The 17437-nt window shown below is 43.9% G+C and overlaps 1 protein-coding gene across 4 annotated transcripts; it reads left to right on the forward strand.

Moving 5' to 3' along the window:
- LOC308358297 (uncharacterized protein) lies at positions 1–16605 on the forward strand. Of its 4 annotated transcripts, none has more exons than XM_080828461.1 (7): positions 18–107; positions 2348–2507; positions 2638–2717; positions 7140–7340; positions 8937–9063; positions 9345–9437; positions 12906–16605. In XM_080828461.1, exons 4-7 carry the CDS (start codon positions 7326–7328, stop codon positions 14636–14638), a joined length of 1968 nt encoding a protein of 655 aa, XP_080684587.1. In that variant the 5' UTR covers positions 18–107; positions 2348–2507; positions 2638–2717; positions 7140–7325; the 3' UTR covers positions 14639–16605. The 4 variants fall into 4 exon arrangements, with proteins under 4 accessions (XP_080684589.1, XP_080684587.1, XP_080684588.1 ...); XM_080828464.1 differs by having other exon boundaries at positions 49–107; positions 2352–2507; XM_080828462.1 differs by lacking the exon at positions 2638–2717 and having other exon boundaries at positions 21–107.
- Positions 16606–17437: the final 832 nt, after the last annotated feature.

The following is a 17437-nucleotide window of genomic DNA, read 5'->3' on the forward strand; positions in this document are numbered from 1 at the left end:
GGCCCTCGTCAGCCGCCGTCGCTGGCGAGGAGCGGGCAGGGGCGCGGCGGGAGTATTCGCGGAAGTGCAGCCTGTGGGAGGTTGCGATGGGGTCCCTGGAAAATCAGGTCTGTGTATGTTTCGGTTTGTGGAGCGGGATGAGAGGACCGAGGTGTCTGTGGCTTCCCGGGTGGGTGGAGGCGTGGGGTCCGTTGGGGAGAGGAAGCCCGTGAGGGGTTGTCTGTGGGTGCGGTGGCTTTGGAGTCGGTGCTGAAGGATTGTGGGGGGTCAGTGATTACAGGTGTGTGGAGATCCCGTTTCCGCGTCCGTGGTCAGGGTTTGGTTTCTGTCTGTAGCGCCCGGTGAGTGAAGACTAGGGAGGGGTGTGTTTTGTCGGTGAAAGTGGTGTCCACTTCGGATTCGGGTTTTACCCTGCGGCTCAAAGACGAGCTGGGGCGCACGGTCAGCGAACCCTGGTGTGTCGGGATTATTCCGGGGGTGGAGGAGGTCCAGGTGTGTCGGCTATTGAGAGGTTTGTGACGGCCGAGGCAGGTGGGTGGGTGGGGTGAGGTCCCAAGGTTTCTTTCCCTCCAATCCAAGCCCCTAGTTTGCTTTTGACTTGACACATCTTCTCTCGACCCCGCAGTTACGAGAGCTGTGTTGGAGATAGAGGATTAAAAATAACCCAAGTTGGGACGCCTGGGTGGCTCAGTTGGTTAAGCGGCTGCTTTCGGCTCAGGTCATGATCCTGGCGTCCTGGGATCGAGTCCCCCATCGGGCTTCTTGCTCAGCAGGGACCCCGCTTCTCCCTCTGCCTCTGCCTGTGCTCACTCTGTCTGACAAATAAATAAATAAAATCTTAAAAAAAAAAATAACCCAAGTGGTTTCTACGAAAGATGAGGGTTTTGCCCCTTCTGCAGGTTTGGTCTGTGGACGCATTTGCACACCCACTTGGAAATGTTTCTTTTCGGTGCCATGGTAACGCAAGTAAACTAACATTGCTGTTACCCCAGTTCTGTTCCCCAGGGGTAGTATTTGTTAACTTTTTTCATTTATTTCTCCTTCAGTCTTTATTTTCCTATGTTTCACAATTCCCATAACCTGCTGAAATGCTGGCATAATTTGCCTTAATATTTTATGTCATAAATATGATATAATAAACAAGTTTTTTCTTTAAAAATTTTCTTTTAAATCTCTGTTACAGTATATATTGTCAGGAGGCAAATCTGTGCCTTTATGACTGCAATCAATCTCTGCATTCATCTAGGTAGAATTAAAGACGTTTATGTTTAAGTAATCTGTACACCCCTGGTGCGGCTCAAACGCATAACCTTGATATCAAGGTTATTGATAACCCAATAACCTTGATATCAATATCAAGCATGTTCCACCGACTAAGCCAGCCAGGTGCCCCTAGATAGAATTTAAATACTTAAGTATTCAGTTATTACCTTTGAAAGCAGATTGTGATTCTCCATTTACCCATGCATGTGGTTTCCTGTCCCTCCTACCCATCTTGATCTTTAATTTTTTTTACCATTGTGAATGGTGTCTGTTAACTTTTTGTTCTCTTTCAGTTTACTATCTCTTAGAAGAGCAATTACATCAAAAATACCTATTTTGTTTCTGCTTACTTCACTGAATTCTTAGTATTATGAGCTTCCCATTCCCTATCATTTTTATTAGAACGTTCAAACATAGTTTAAAAACACCTCTTATACCCAACACTTAGTTTGTCATCATGATTTTGTTTCCTTTATTCTCTATCTATCCACATATCACTTCTCAATCATTAATCTACCTTTTTACAATTTTTAACATGTATTTCAAAGTAAATAGCAGGCATTATATATTTCTCCCTGAATGTTTCAGCAAGCATATAATTAGAGTTCTACCTGTAGCAACTACTAATCCTTCTGTCTCTATAGATTTGCCTGTCCTGGACATTTCATATAAATGATGCAAATGCAGTCATATACTATCTGCACTTTTGTGATTGGTTTCTTTCACTTAATGTAAGAGGGTTACCCATGTGGTAACATGTATATGTACTTCATTCCTTTTTTATACCTGAATAATACCCCATTGTATGGATATAGCACATTTTGGTTGTCCTTTCATCAGCTGAAGAATATTTGGGTTGTTTTGGGTTGTTTCTGCATTTTGACTGTTATAAATAATGCTCCTATAAACATTTGTTTACAAACTTTTTAAAAAATTACAGTGTAATTACCATAGTGTTAATTAATTTGTACAATATGGTAATTCAGCAGTTGCATATATTACTCAGTGCTGATCAAGGTAAGTATACTTCTTTTTTTTTTTTTGAAAAAAATTTTTTTAAAGATTTTATTTATTTATTTGACAGACAGATCACAAGTAGGCAGAGAGGCAGGCAGAGAGAGAGGGGGAAGCAGGCTCCCCACTGAGCAGAGAACCCGATGTGGGACTGGATCCCAGGACCCTGGGATCATGACCTGAGCTGAAGGCAGAGGCTTTAATCTACTGAGCCACCCAGGCACCCCAAGGTAAGTATACTCTTAATCCCCTTCATCTATTTTGCCAGTCCCCCCCACCTCCCCTCTGGTAGCCATCAGTTTGTTCTCAATGGTTAAGAGTCTGTTTTTTTGTTTCTCTCTCTCTCTCTCTTTATTTAAGTGATCTCTGCACCCAGAGTGGGGCTTGAACTCATGACCCAAAGATCAAGAGTTGCAAGTTTTTTCGACTGACTCAGCCAGGTGCTCCTGTTTGCCTCTCTCTTTTGTGTTTTTTTGTTCATTTGTTTTGTTCCTTAAATTCCACAGATGAATGAAATCATATGGTATTTGTCTTTCTCTGACTGGCTTATTTCACTTAGCATTATACTCTGTGGATCCATCCATACTGTTGCAAACTGCAAGATTTCATTCTTTTTTAGGGGCGCCTGGGTGCCTCAGTTGGTTAAGTGGCTGCCTTCGGCTCAGGTCATGATCCCAGCGTCCTGGGATCGAGTCCCGCATTGGGCTCCTTGCTCGGCAGGGAGCCTGCTTCTCCCTCTGCCTCTGCCTGCCACTCTGTCTGCCTGTGCTCGCTCTCTCTCTCTCTCTCTCTCAAATAAATAAATAAAATCTTAAAAAAAAAAAAAGATTTCATTCTTTTTTATGGCTGAATAATATTCCATTATATGTGTTATATATCATATAATACTAATATATGCCGTATATACCAATAATATTGCATTGTGTATTACATATTACACATATAATCTATATATTATATAGATTAGTTATAATAAATGTATGTGTTTTATACACACATACACATACACGTACACACATATATAATACACCACGTTTTCTTTATCCATTCATCTGTCAATGGACATTTAGTTTGCTTCTGTAATTTGGCTATTGTAAATCTTGCTGCAGTAAACCTGGGATGCATATAGCCCTTTGAATTAGTGTTTTCATATTCTTTGGGTAAGTACCCCAGAGTGTAATTGCTAGATCACAAGGTTCTAGTTTTAGTCTTTTAAGGAATCTCCATAATGTTTTCCATGGTGGCTACATCACTTTGCATTCCCTCCATCCTTGCGTGAGGGTTCCTGTTTTTCCACATTCCCGCCAATACTTGCTTCTTGTGGTTTTGATTTTTATTATCCTGACAGGTGTGCCATGATTTCTCATTGGGTTTTGTGTGTAAAGACTTTTGGGTGGACATGCTTTTAATGCTCCTGGATAAGAACCTGGTGTGAAATTGCTGAATTGCTCGGTCACATGGTAAATATGTTTAACTGTTGGAAGAACTACCAGATTATTCTCCAAAGTGGCTGCATCATTTTGGAGTTCCATTAGCAGTTATGCGGGTTCCATTTCTTCCAGATACTCACCAACAGTGTTATTTCCTTTTTTTTTTTTTAAGATTTTATTTATTTGACAGAGATCACAAGTAGGCAGAGAGGCAGGCAGAGGCGGGGGCGGGGGGGAGCAGTCTCGCTGCTGAGCAGAGAGTCCGATGAGGGGCTTGATCCCAGGACCCTGAGATCACGACCTGAGCCGAAGGCAGAGGCTTAACCCACTGAGCCATCCAGGTGCCCCCTTTTTTTTAAACTATATCCATCCTAGTGAGAGTGGGTGGTATCTCAGTTGTGGTTTTGATTTGTATTTCTCTGAAGAATGATGCTGAGCATCTTTTTCATGTGCTTATACTATGCATAAATTGAGATATATATATTTTCTCTAAATATAGGTTGTTAGCATTTCTAATAGCTGCATAATATTTCACTGGATATGTGTACTTTTATTTATTCAGTGAATTCTCTGTTAGCAGACCTAATAATATTTGTATATCAGTTTTGGGTGCTTGTCCCATTATTCCCTTTGCAAAGATTGCTAGAAGTGGATTTCTTGGATTCTGGCAAAATTTCTATTGAAAGTATTCAATACAAACTGTGAAAACCTTTCCCCTAAAATAGCCAGTCATGTAACACTGCTATAAGAAATGTGTGTTTTGGACTTATTTATTTAAGTAATTTCTACACCCAATGTGCAGCCTGAATTCATGACCCCGAGATCAAGAGTCACACGTTCTCACTCAGCCCACCAGGCACCCCAAAATGAGATCAACTTTTAGATGTAATTCTGTAATCAGCCATCTGACTAAAAACTTGATTTTTTACATCAGAAGTATAATATTTTTAATACATAGGCTGTACGATGGAAAACTTATTTTTGATGTATGTTTACTCAAATCTGAAGTTCTGACTCTTATTTAAATCGTATTGGGGGGACTTTTTTTTTTTTTTAAGATTTTATTTATTTATTTATTTGACACACAGAGATCACAAGTAGGCAGAGAGGCAGGCAGAGAGAGAGGGGGAAGCAGGCTCTCCACCGAGCAGAAAACCTGATGGAGGGGCTCGATCCTAGGACCCCGAGACCATGACCTGAGCCGAAGACAGAGGCCCAATCCACTGAGCCACCCAGGCGCCCCAATATTGGGGGAAATTGTAATAATTTCCTTCCTCTTCTCTGAAATTGATTATTCTTATTTGATTCTTTGTTGAATTAACTGGGTAGCATTTCTAGAATAGTTATAGATAATGGTGTGTTACTGTTCATCCTTGTCTTGTTCTTGACTTTAGAGAAAATACTGTATTGTTTTCCTGAAGATATGTAGGATGTATTGGATTTTTTTATTGAGGTGAAATTCACAAAACAAAATTAACTATTTTGAAGCCAGCAATTCGGTGGGTTTTAGTAAATATATAACATTGTGCAGCCATCGCTCCTTTCTAGTTCCATAGCATTTTTATTTTCTTGAGGGAAATCCCTGCCCCAATTAAGCAGTCACTCCCCACTGTCCCCTCCCCCAAACCCTGACAACTACCAATCTGCTTTCAGTTCTTGTGGATTTACCCATTCTGGATATTTCATACAAGTGGAATCATACAATACAGGACGTTTTGTGTCTGGCTTCTTTCACTTAGTATAATGTTTCATGGTTGTGTACTGTGTTCTGGCTGTTCCTTCAGTGCTTAGCCAGGCCACTGCATTTATAGCCCTGCCTTAACCATTTCCTGTTTGTGTTGCAGGTAGAGATCAGCCAGAGGGAAAGCTTGGGAAAGGAAAATGCCCTGCACCTGTACTTGGCTTATAAATTCCCCACTATGCGTTGGGGCTTTTGAATGGCTTAAGTTCCCTAAGAAACTCCTCCCAGCTTTTTCTCCCAGCCTTTCAGCTGTGCCTCGACTGTAACCTTTTGTCCCAGGCAGCTATAGGTTACTTGTACACCTTATATTGTTTTTTGTGTGTGTGTGGTTTTTTTCTTTTTTAGATTTTATTTGTTTATTTATTTATTTAGAGAGTGCACATGCGTCGGGGGAGGGGCAGAGCAAGAGGGAGAGAGAATTTCAAGCAGATTGCATGCTAAGTGCAGAGCCGGACTTGAGGCTGGATCCCACAACCCCGAGGTCATGATCTGAGCTGAAATCAAGAGTCAGTTACTTAACCAACTGACCCATCCAGGTGCCCCCACCTTACATCGTTTTTGAGAAACATCCGTTGCTTTTCCGTCTTGTGTGAGGTCCAAATTAGAGGGATGGGCGCATCGCATTAGTCCTTCAGGTAGGCCTCACGCAGGCTGGAACAGGTAAACACAATTCTTTGCCAATCCAGTTTGCTCTACTCATTCCAGGACCAGGAACCAGACTCCCCCACTGGGAATGCTGGCTCTCGTCTCCCTGACTGCTACCAAACTGGGGAGGGGGTGAAGCAGGGGCAAAGAAAACTGGCACAGAGCTTTCCTATCATTTTTAAGTTGTCTCTTTCTCGATTGAGTGATCACTTGGGGGCTATAAACCTGTGACTGTTTTCAGAGTTAGGATAAAGGTTTTGTTTTGTTCTTTATTCTGACACTTCTTGTTGTTTCAGTGTTTCTGTGGAGGCACACGGCCTTGGAACTTCCCACTCTGCCATTTTCATTCAGTGGGATTTTCCTCCATGATGTACATGATAACGATTAATTTTGTTTTGTCTTTTTGGTCGTGGTACTGTTTTAAAGACATAAACTGACTGTGAATGCAACTTCAGTGATGACCTCTGATCCCCCCTCCCTTACTTCCCCAGACGTAATGGCTTTCTTGAACTTGTTCTATATAATGCATGTTTTTATACTAAACTCAATGTGTATATAGTCAGAAAGAATAGTCTTGTTTATAGGCTTTAATTTTTTTCTCTTGGTTTGCCTTTGTTTCCTTTCACATGATGATTAGTTAAAATGATTTGTTGGGTAATGCTTTGCTGAGCGTGTTTGTCTTCAAACTGAGGTGTGTACAAAAACTTTTGTGCATGAGCACACTCGGTCTTAAAGGAATAGAGGTCCAAATCCTCACCTTTTGAGGTGTGGTTCTTCCAAAACTGACCTGTGTGAGAAGCCCCTCTGCTGTGGGGTGTCTTGCGTGCTGGTTCTCCTTTCTGGCCTCCCTTTCACAGACTCCACTTCCAGTCCATAGTAGAAGGTGCTCACAGACTCACAGTCTGGTGTTTCATCACCCCAGGGTTCAGTAGACTCTGTGCTTCCAAACAAAGGGACAGATGGCCTTGAAGTCCCGTGAGGGACAGGAGCAGGGATAACATCTTGGTCCAGAGGAACTGTGTACTCAAAGTGAACTTACTTTTCAGCCCACAGGTTCTACTCTAAGAGCAAGATCCAACAAAGCGAGGAGGTGGGCTCAGGACCTGCGTGTGGTCGTTTGTGGGGACACCACTGACCAGACACCGAGATTTCAGCAATTGTGGGGAATGAATTCAAGAAGAAACTAAACACACAAGTCCCCTTTCCTGACCGTTTTCCAGTAACAGAAGAAAATGATTAAGGACCAGGTGACTTTGTTTTATTCCTTCCTTCATTCTGTCATTGATTTCTGGAGAACATTCAAACTCAGTCGAATTACATGGAAAAGTCTAAATTGGTAAAGTAGGACTTGCGCAGAAACAGATTGTGCAGAAATAGATTTAGATTCCAACTCTCAATATCAAGGCAGATAGGATCAGGAATATATTCATAGGATCCACACTGAGGGACCAGTGTTAGAGCATCACAGGTGACTGGGCATCCTACAGGCTACGCTAGCTGTCAGCTTGTCTGCTAGCTCTGGTGGCCATCACAATTAGAGAATCACGGTGATCACAGCATATGCAGTGACGGAGGAGAAAGCAGCCTGGTTCCGCAAGGATGTCGCTATATATTTCGTGGCACTCAGGTGTCGGGACTTTTGTTTAATGATGCTTCCTAGACGTTGTATGGTAGACAGTGTCCTAAGCTTCAGCTTTCTCCTAAATGCAAAAGAAGGTTTCTCGAAGAGCTCATCGAGGATAGACCAGGAGAACTCAGTGGGCGCATTTCTTCCTGGGATCATAACAAGGTGACCCATGGACCCAGCCTTGTGGCTGTCAGGGTTAATCTAGAAATCAAACCTAGGTGACCTAAGAAAATGGGAGAGTTGCATGACTTTCCTGTATGTCCTATATGAACAGGTGGCTAAGTTGGTGTTTGAGTTCAGATACGGCTGTAGGGAGTTGAAGGTACTGTTGTCTGGCAAGGTTGTTGGGATCCAGAGGGTTTGCTTTTGAACTTCCCTTTATGTAAGATAGTATATGCTCCTTGCTTATGTTCAAAGCCAATTTCTATTGCCTCCTCTTTTATTACCTTTTAAAATTTAATCCTGTAAAAGTCCCTGAATATATTTAAAGATTTAAAAAAATTCCAATGATTACAAAGTCCTATAGCAGAAGTGAGGTTCCTCTTCATGTGTATAGAGCTAATACTTCATATACATACAGTGGAAATGTTTTTAATTTAGCAGAAGAATTTAATGGCTACTTATTACAGAAACTTGTGATTGCTACTGAATGATTAGAGAATATTTTGTTATATATAGGATTGACCGTGGATGTATTTTTTGCTTCTATAACAATGTAGTTTTTTTTCTTTTTAAGATTTTATTTATTTATGTATTTGTCAGAGAGAGAGAGCAGACAAGCAGGCAGAGTGGCAGACAAGAGGCGGAGAGAGAAGCAGGCTCCCTGCCGAGGACCTGACCCAGGCGTCCCAACAATGTAGTTTTTAAAAAAAATCAAGACTCCTAGGGCGCTGGGATGGCTCAGTCAGTTAAGTGGCCAGTGCTTGATTTTGGCTTAGGTCACGATCTTGGCCTCCTGGGACCAAGCCCTGTGTAGGGCTCCGCACTCAGCCTGGAGTCTCCTTGACATTCTCTTCCTCTCCCTCTGCCCGCACCCCCTGCTTGCATGCTTGCTCTCCCTCTAAAATAAATAGATAAATCTTTAACAAAAAATCAAAATACCTAAATGTTTAGATGTAGCCTGTGTGGTGAACACGAGCACAGCAACTTTCTTTATATTCCTTCCATTTCAATAACTAGAGGAACATTCCCATGACACAGGACTGTGTTGTTACAGGAATCTCTGACACTGCAGGATGTGGCTGTGGACTTCACCTGGGAGGAGTGGCAGCTCTTGGCCCCCGCCCAGAAGAACCTGTATCGAGATGTGATGTTGGAGAATTATAGGAACCTGGTGTCAGTAGGTGAGGACAGCTCCCCTGGGTCACTCAGAGGAACCCATCAGCGGTCTTTCCTCTCGCAGCTTCTGAGAGCTCTGGCGTGTCTGTGCTGCTCAGCAGTGTCAATTCTCAGTCCCCAGATTCTCTGGCCCCAGATTCGAGGGTATAATGTGCCCATCCTGAGAGAAGACCTTTAACTTTGCCGACCTGCAAATTGCGTGGCTCCTGAAATATGACTTTGTTCTGTGTTGGCAGACCCCAGCCCAGTTCACCGAGCCTACCTCTTCTGTCATTTTCACGCACAGGGTATGTGGCCAGCAAGCCGGATGCACTCTCCAGGTGGGAACAAGGGGAACTGTGGACAATGGAAGGTGAAATCTGCAGTCAGATCTGTCCAGGTGAGAGAAACCAGCAAGGAAGGTGGTGAGGAAGTCGCATTTAGCCACTCAGACCTGTCCCAGCTGCAAGGGTGTCCAAGGCCATATGAACAGAGCTCCAGGAATCTCCCTGAGAAGGGCTCTTTTTCTTTGCAGTGCTTGGAGCACTTACCACTTCTTGGGTTCAATCCCTGTTTGTTTCATACAGGTCTCCATTAAATTTTTTTTTAAAGATTTCATTTATTTGACAGAGAGAGACACAGTGAGAGAGGGAACACAAGCACAGGGAGTGGGAGAGGGAGAAGGAGGCTTCCCACTGAGCAGGGAGCCAGATGCAGGGCTCCATCCCAGGACCCTGGGATCATGACCGGAGCCGAAGGCAGACACTTAACGATTGAGCCGCCTAGGTGCCCCTCCATTAATTTTCTCTCTAGATTTCTCTTTAGAATTCCCAAATCTTACCACCCTTCATCTCCCAGGACTGTGTCACTACCTGTTCCTTCTGCTTCTCTCGCTACGGAAGTCCACCTTCCACACCTCTCTCCAAAGGGAAATGTTTGCTTTGAGCACTGTCTGCCGTCTGCGGCACTTCCCTCCCCTTTGGACAATGTCAGCTTCCCTTCTTAACTTTCGCCTCCATTTTTGGGAGTTAGAACTTCAACAGTGTGACTTTGGCAAGCAGGGACATAAACATTCCGCAGTAGCTGCTGTTCTTTATGTCTTAAATGCCTGGCCATGCAGGATAACCTCTCGTATCTTCTTTACTCTGACACCACTACCACACACACAGGACTTCTCACACCACGTGTTGGCAGTTTTCCTCACAACAAGCAGTTCTTTGTGACACCAGCCAGGTCTGCTATGATTTACCTCAATTCCGACATTATCTATCTGGAGGTAGCGTCAGGTCCCGCAGGTTAAGGGCTCTGTCACATGAGACTGCCCCCCACTTCCTTGCTTCCTTCCACATTTCATTTATATATTTATATATATATAACAGAGAGAGAACACAAGCAGGGGGAGTGGCAGGCAGAGGGATAGGGAGAAGCAGACTTCCAGCTGAGCAGGAAGTCTGACTCAGGGCTTGATCCCAGGACCCTGGGATCATGATCCAAGCCAAAGGCAGGCGCTTAACCAACTGAGCCACCCAGGCACCCATATTTTTATTTTTCTGGAAAGAATAATCACAGTTACTGATTGAGGAAAAGGGTGTTCTTTTTTTGCCCCCCACTTTAGATAGCAGTCATACTTAGTAGGTCCCCAGTTTCAAATTCTGTCTCTTGGCTGTAAATCAGAGGTTCTCATGACCTCCTCCCCCTTAGATTTGCTTGCTTGCCACAACAACTCAGAGAACTCAGGGAAATACTTGTTGTCTACCAGTTTATTAGAACAGGATATGATAAAAGACGTGGATGAACATCCAGAGGAAGAGATGCGTAGGTGAGGCATGTGGGAAAGGGCAGGGAGCTTCCATCCCCTCTCCAGGCCCCAGTCTCCTGACACCTCCATGTGTTTAGTAACCCGGAAGCTCCCCGAACCCCATGCTCCTAGAATTTTCTGGAGGCCTCCTCACGTAGGCCAAATCAATCATTAACTCTGTCTCCAACCCCCTCCCCTTTCTGGAGGATGGAGGGTGGGGCTGAACATTCCAGGCTTCTAATCATGGCTTGGTCTTTCTGCTGACCAGCCCCCATCCAGCAGCCCACCCAGTGTCATCTTACTAGAACAAAAGGCACTCTTTTTTTTTTTTTTAATTTATTTATTAGACAGAGATCACAAGTAGGCAGAGAGGCAGGCAGAGAGACGGGGGGGGGGGGAAGCAGGCTCCCCACTGAGTAGAGAGCCCGATGTGGGGCTCGATCCCAGGACCCTGAGATCACGACCTAAGCCGAAAGCAGAGGCTCAACCCACTGAGCCACCCAGGTGCCCCCAAAAGGCGCTCTTATCACCCAGGAAATTCCAAGGGATTTGTGAGCCCTAGGTCAAGAGCCAAGGTCAGAAACTAAACATGAGAACAGAAGTTGCTCTGAGTACTCTTATCACTTAGGAAATGGTAAGGGTTGTAGGGGCTCTTTGTGGGAACCAGGGGTGGTAAAGTGTTGGACCCTTCCTTACCTTCTCAGCTCCCTTATGTAAAGTCTTGGCTATTCTGTTGATTTCTTAAAATTTGTCATTCTTTGTTCTCAGCCTAGACCACATCATTAAACCCCATGCCTGCTTTGCTTTAATTTCCTTATGTAATTGTTTCATTCTGATCATTAGTTTAGTCCATCTTAAATGAGACTGCTGGATGCATTCCCTTGAATCTTTCTTTTTCCTTATGATAATCAGTAACATTAAGTCCCAACTAATCATATTGCCAGTCTTTTCTTTTTTTTTTTAAGATTTTATTCATTTATTTGAGAGAGAGAGGGGGAGAACATGAGTGGTGGGAGGGGCAGAGGGAGAAGCAGACTCCCTGCTGAGCAGGGAGCCCATTGTGAGGCTCAATACCAGGACCCTAGATCATGACCTGAGCCAAAGGCAGATGCTCAACCAACTGAGCCATCTTGGCGCCCCATATTACCAGGCTAATAGGAAGGAAATTTCTCTTTGTTCAGTAATCTCCATGATAAAGCTCTTGCTTATATAGAGTTTGCTTCCCTTTTCCTAAAGTCGAGGTCAGCTGTATTTGAAGGAGTCTCCTTAATGTGTTCCATACATGAGGCTCTTTCCTTGGTTCATTGTGTTAAATACTTTTGATTATTTTATTTATTTATTTATTTTTAAAGATTTTATTTATTTATTTGTCAGAGAGAGAGAGGAGCGAGAGTGAGCACAAGCAGACAGAGAGGCAGGCAGAGGCAGAGGGAGAAGCAGGCTCCCTGCCGAGCAAGGAGCCCGATGTGGGACTCGATCCCAGGGTGCTGGGATCATGACCTGAGCCGAAGGCAGCCGCTTAACCAACTGAGCCACCCAGGCGTCCCACTTTTGATTATTTTAATTGGGGTGTGTGTGTGTGTGTGTGTGTGTGTGTGTAGCATGTTGCACATAGGCCCCAACAGCTGTGAACAACAGCAGCAACAACAAAACTCTTTACACAGATGAGTTTGTACGAGGAGAAACAAAACTAATCTAAATAAACGAATATGATGTCTTGTGGTGAAAAGTGCCAGGAAGATCAGTGGGACAGCAGTGGGATAGTGTGTGAAGCCCAGGAGCTGCTATAGCATCTGGGAGTCTAGTTGGGGCCTCTGATCATAGGTCTTCAGGGAATGGGAGTAACTCTTTGGTAAGATGCCTTTGAGCAGCTGCATGAGGGATGTGAGGCCTTGGGCGAATTGAGCTCCAAGTAGACCAAATGGTGAGTTCAAAGGGCCAAGGCTGGGGTGCCTGGATGGCTCAGTTGGTTAAGCTTCTGCCTTCAGCTCAGGTCACAAAAGCCATTTGTGAAATAGTTTTATTGTATACCAAGCTCATGGAAAGAATTACTCTTCTTTTCTTTCTTAGAGATCAAGAAAGATGATGGTCATCTACAGGGGCACTTGCAAAATCAAAAATGTCCAAAGAGAATAAAACAATGCCATGAACATAATGCATTCGGAAACATCATTCATCAGAGTAAAAGTAATTTTCCCTTAAGGCAAAATCATGATATCATTGACTTAGATGGGAAAACACTGAAATCAAATGTAAGTTTAGTCAACCAGAACAGAATCTATGAAGTAAAAAACCTCGTTGAGGTTAGTGGAGATACACAATCCTTCTCCCATACAAAGCATGACCAGTATTGCACTGAAATTAAATTTCCTGAATGTGGGAATTCTATGAATAAAAATTCCCAATTCATCAAGCATCAAAGAACTGACAAGATAGAGAAACCCCATGTATGCAGTGAATGTGGAAAAGGCTTCTTCAAGAGATCTCGGCTTATGGATCATCAGAGAGTTCACACGGGAGAGAAGCCTCATGGGTGCAGCATATGCGGGAAAGCCTTTTCCAGAAAGTCCAGACTCACTGAACATCAGAAGACTCACGCAGGTGAGAAGCGGTATGAATGCTCTGAATGTGACAAAGCCTTCCCCAAGAAATCACGGCTAATCATGCATCAGAAAACTCATACAGGAGAGAAACCCTATGTGTGCAGTGAGTGTGGAAAAGGCTTCGTCAAGAAGTCTCGGCTCATCAACCATCAGAGAGTTCACACAGGAGAGAAGCCTCACGGATGCAGTCTGTGTGACAAAGCATTCTCCAGAAAGTCCAGGCTCATTGAACACCAGAGAACTCACACGGGAGAAAAGCCTTATGAATGCACCGAATGTGACAAAACATTCCGCTGGAAGTCACAGCTCAATGCCCATCAGAAGACTCATACAGGAGAGAAATCGTATATATGCAGCGATTGCGGAAAAGGCTTCATTCAGAAGGGCAATCTCATTGTGCATCAGCGAACGCATACTGGGGAGAAGCCTTATATATGCAGTGAATGTGGGAAAGGTTTCATTCAGAAGGGCAATCTCCTTATACATCAGCGAACTCACACTGGAGAGAAACCCTACGTGTGCACCGAATGTGGGAAAGGCTTTAGCCAGAAGACATGCCTCATATCACATCAGCGATTTCACACCGGAAAGACTCCCTTTGTGTGTACTGAGTGTGGAAAATCCTGTTCACACAAGTCTGGTCTCATTAACCACCAGAGAATTCACACGGGAGAGAAACCCTATACCTGCAGTGACTGTGGGAAGGCTTTTAGAGATAAGTCGTGCCTTAATCGACACCGGAGAACTCATACAGGAGAGAGGCCCTATGGATGTGCTGACTGTGGGAAGGCTTTCTCTCACCTGTCCTGCCTGGTTTACCATAAGGGAATGTTGCATGCAAGGGAGAAAGGCACACGTTCAGTCTCATTGGAGAATCCTTCCGCAGAGAGCCCCAGCGCATCGCTTTCAAATGACAGCAGGCAGGAGAAGGACCCTGTTAACCCAGTGTCTGTGCACATGCCTCCTGTAGCAGCTCAGACTTCCTTGCATCTCCGTGGGCTCCTAACAGATGGGAACATGGCCACTGTGGGACGTCCAGGTGCCAGATGCGCACCGTCAGCAGATAACGGCATTTGCACAGAGAAACCTTTTGAATGCAGTGAATGCGGTAGTGCCCTCACTGATCAGTTGCGTCATATTTTATGTCAGGAAAAGCACACTGAAATAAAATGTGATACGATCAAGGTGGAAAACCCTTGACTAAAACCTCCTTGTTCATTATGCGGCTGATAAGTGTGTACGGTGACAAACAGTATAGAGACCAGGCATAGTGCAAAGACGTAGTATAAAGATCGGAAAAGCCTTTGTGGAAAGGTAGACCTTACCGGGGCTTCATAGGTCCCGCATCATCAGTGAGCTCATAGCTGGTAGAAGTAGAATGACCCTGGAAAAGGCCTTCCCCAGAAATAAGACTTCAGTAGGCGTCAGAAAGTTCACACAGGAGAACGACAGTTGGAAGAGCCCTGAAGGCGGTGCATGTGGCACGGCTGTCATTGGAGCATTCTGCCTCATCCCTTGGCAGAGGAAATCCTACAGAACATCTTCGGCAAAGTACCAGAAAACACATAAAGCAAATAAGCCCTGTGAAGATGAATATTTTAGAGATTTCTGCCACAAGTCTAACATCATTTTACTTCAGATAATGTACGTAGTGTATATTTTAGGACCGTATACCTTGACTCAAACTCCTCATTGGTATAATGGTCACTCTTTAATTCAAAGCAGGTGGTATATATTGCACATCAATGGTTAGAGCTGTAACAGTGCACCCCCTCCCTTTTTTTGGGGGGGGGCATGAAACTTTCATTCCCACCCACTACCATTATAGGGTTAGCTCTGGTGTTTCTCTGGTTCTAAATTTATTCAGTTTATTTTAGGCTACTGAAGTCTGTCCTTCAGCCTTCAAAAGGAAAGTGAGTACATTTGATTCAATAGCGTACTGTCATGTGTTTGGATGTGTTTAACTTTGTAAATCTCACCCAAAGGAACAACTGCCCAGGACCCACGAATAACCTATCAGCCAGGTTCTTTCCCTAGAAATCTGGTACACACACCACTCAGAAAAACGTTGATCAGCTGTTTCCTTTACCTAGTGCTGTTCTAGAACCCACATATGATGTCAGTGAACCGAACAAAAGTCCCTGCTGACTTCAAGCTGGCATTTTTAAAAAAGATTTTATTTACTTAGCTGAGAGCACAAGCAGGGGAAGTAGAAGGCAGAAGGAGAGGGAGAAGCAGGGAGCCTGATGTGGGGCTCAATCCCAGGACCCTGGGATCCTGACCTGAGCTGAAGGCAGATGCTTAACCGACTGAGCCACTCAGGTTCCCCTAACCTGGCTTTTTTTTTTTTTTTTTTAAAGCTGGATTATATGTGTGTAGCAATTTGACCCTCCAACAAATGTAATCAAAGGATGTATACACCTACATTAGTTGAAAAGGACATACTGTAGAAGGTCCAAAGTATCCTGCTAACTTCTTGTTCAAGGGCATATTATTATTTGTAGAGGGAGCAGGAAAGGATTCACTTAGTTTTACACATGTAAAAAGGTTCGTATCTTACCTCTCCACTTGGATTATAAATGCCTATCTGGATAGTTTAGACAGTCGTATATTCCCCAGCACATATAAAAATAGGAAAGAATTACATAGCTTTGAAAGGTGATTGAAAGTGAATGCGTGACCTAAATGAATGACCTAACAGACTAATCAATCAAACATATTTTTGTCACTGAAATAAAGGAGCTATGGGAATGAAATTTCAAAGATCAGTGCTATCCAGGGAACATTAAAAAAAAAAAAAAAAAAAGAATCCTGAATAGAGGCCTCTGGCAATATAGAAGGGGCAGACCAGCGCAGGAATAGGATCCGCAGAACAAGCCCAATTAATGGAAGAAACAGATGTCACTTTAAATATTGAGGACAGTGTGTTAGATGGGTGGAGGTGAGAATTCCATCACATGTCATGGAGAAGAGCCCTGACTCTGGTCCATGGTCTGCCACTGCCATGGCAACTTAAGAGTTGCCAACATCTCAGGGATCCCAGCTCCTCTGTGATGTGATGAATGGAGACATGATGTGGCATCATCGTCCTCATCATCGGGAGAATGGGGCCCGTGTCATCTCTTCTGTACTCAGGGTTCTTCCTCTTGGTTCAATAAAGATCTATCCAGCTTAAAAACCATGAGTCCTGCTTACAAGGGAAAAGAGTGGAAATTTGGCGTGTTCCAAACTCTTTCAGTTCACTACTACAAATAACATTTTTTGAGCATCTGCTCTGTGCCAGGCACTGTTGTAGACACGGGATACTCTGGTGAACAAAACATGCAAACTAATGGCCTCTAACAAGATGGATGCCGGGCAGGTGCTCTTTAATCAGAAGTGGATTCCTCTTCGACTCGGTCTTCAGGTCTTCTCTGATCCTTGTCTTGGGGATCTACACATTGTATCATGGTGGTTGGTGTCTTCCTACTTAAATCTGCAGTCAGGGTCCCTGAATGGGCTGCGTGGCCTACCCCGAACCTGAGGACCAGGTGCTGAACTCACCTTTCCGAGGTTGGCATCCCAGGTAAATAAAACATTTTAGTGGGGTAGAGTCCGTGTTATCCTCTTTAAGAAGGTCATCTCATCTTGCATCCTCTACTGCTCCACTCCCTCACCTTCATAAAAATCAGTTCTAACTAGCACTATGCTCGCTGTTTGCCAAATGATAACCACATTGTTTTGTTAGAATTCTGAAATGTTCCATTTCCATCTTGGTGCATTTTAGGGAAATGCTCTTGTACATTTGAGGCCTCATCACTTTGTCCTGGGTCCATGTACCGTCTTCTCAACTGTTGCACATGGTGATGAGTGAGGGTACTGAGGTCAGGGCTCGGGGTCTGCTGGGCCCACTCTCCCTTGTCTGTCCCAGTGGGGGTGGGTATATTAGTCTGCTTGGGCTGTCATAACAAAGCACGGACTGGGTGTTTGAAACAACAGACTTTTCTTGCTCACAGTTCT

This window comes from Martes martes, assembly GCF_963455335.1.
Source record: "Martes martes genome assembly, chromosome: 17".
NCBI classification, from domain to species: Eukaryota; Metazoa; Chordata; class Mammalia; order Carnivora; family Mustelidae; genus Martes; species Martes martes.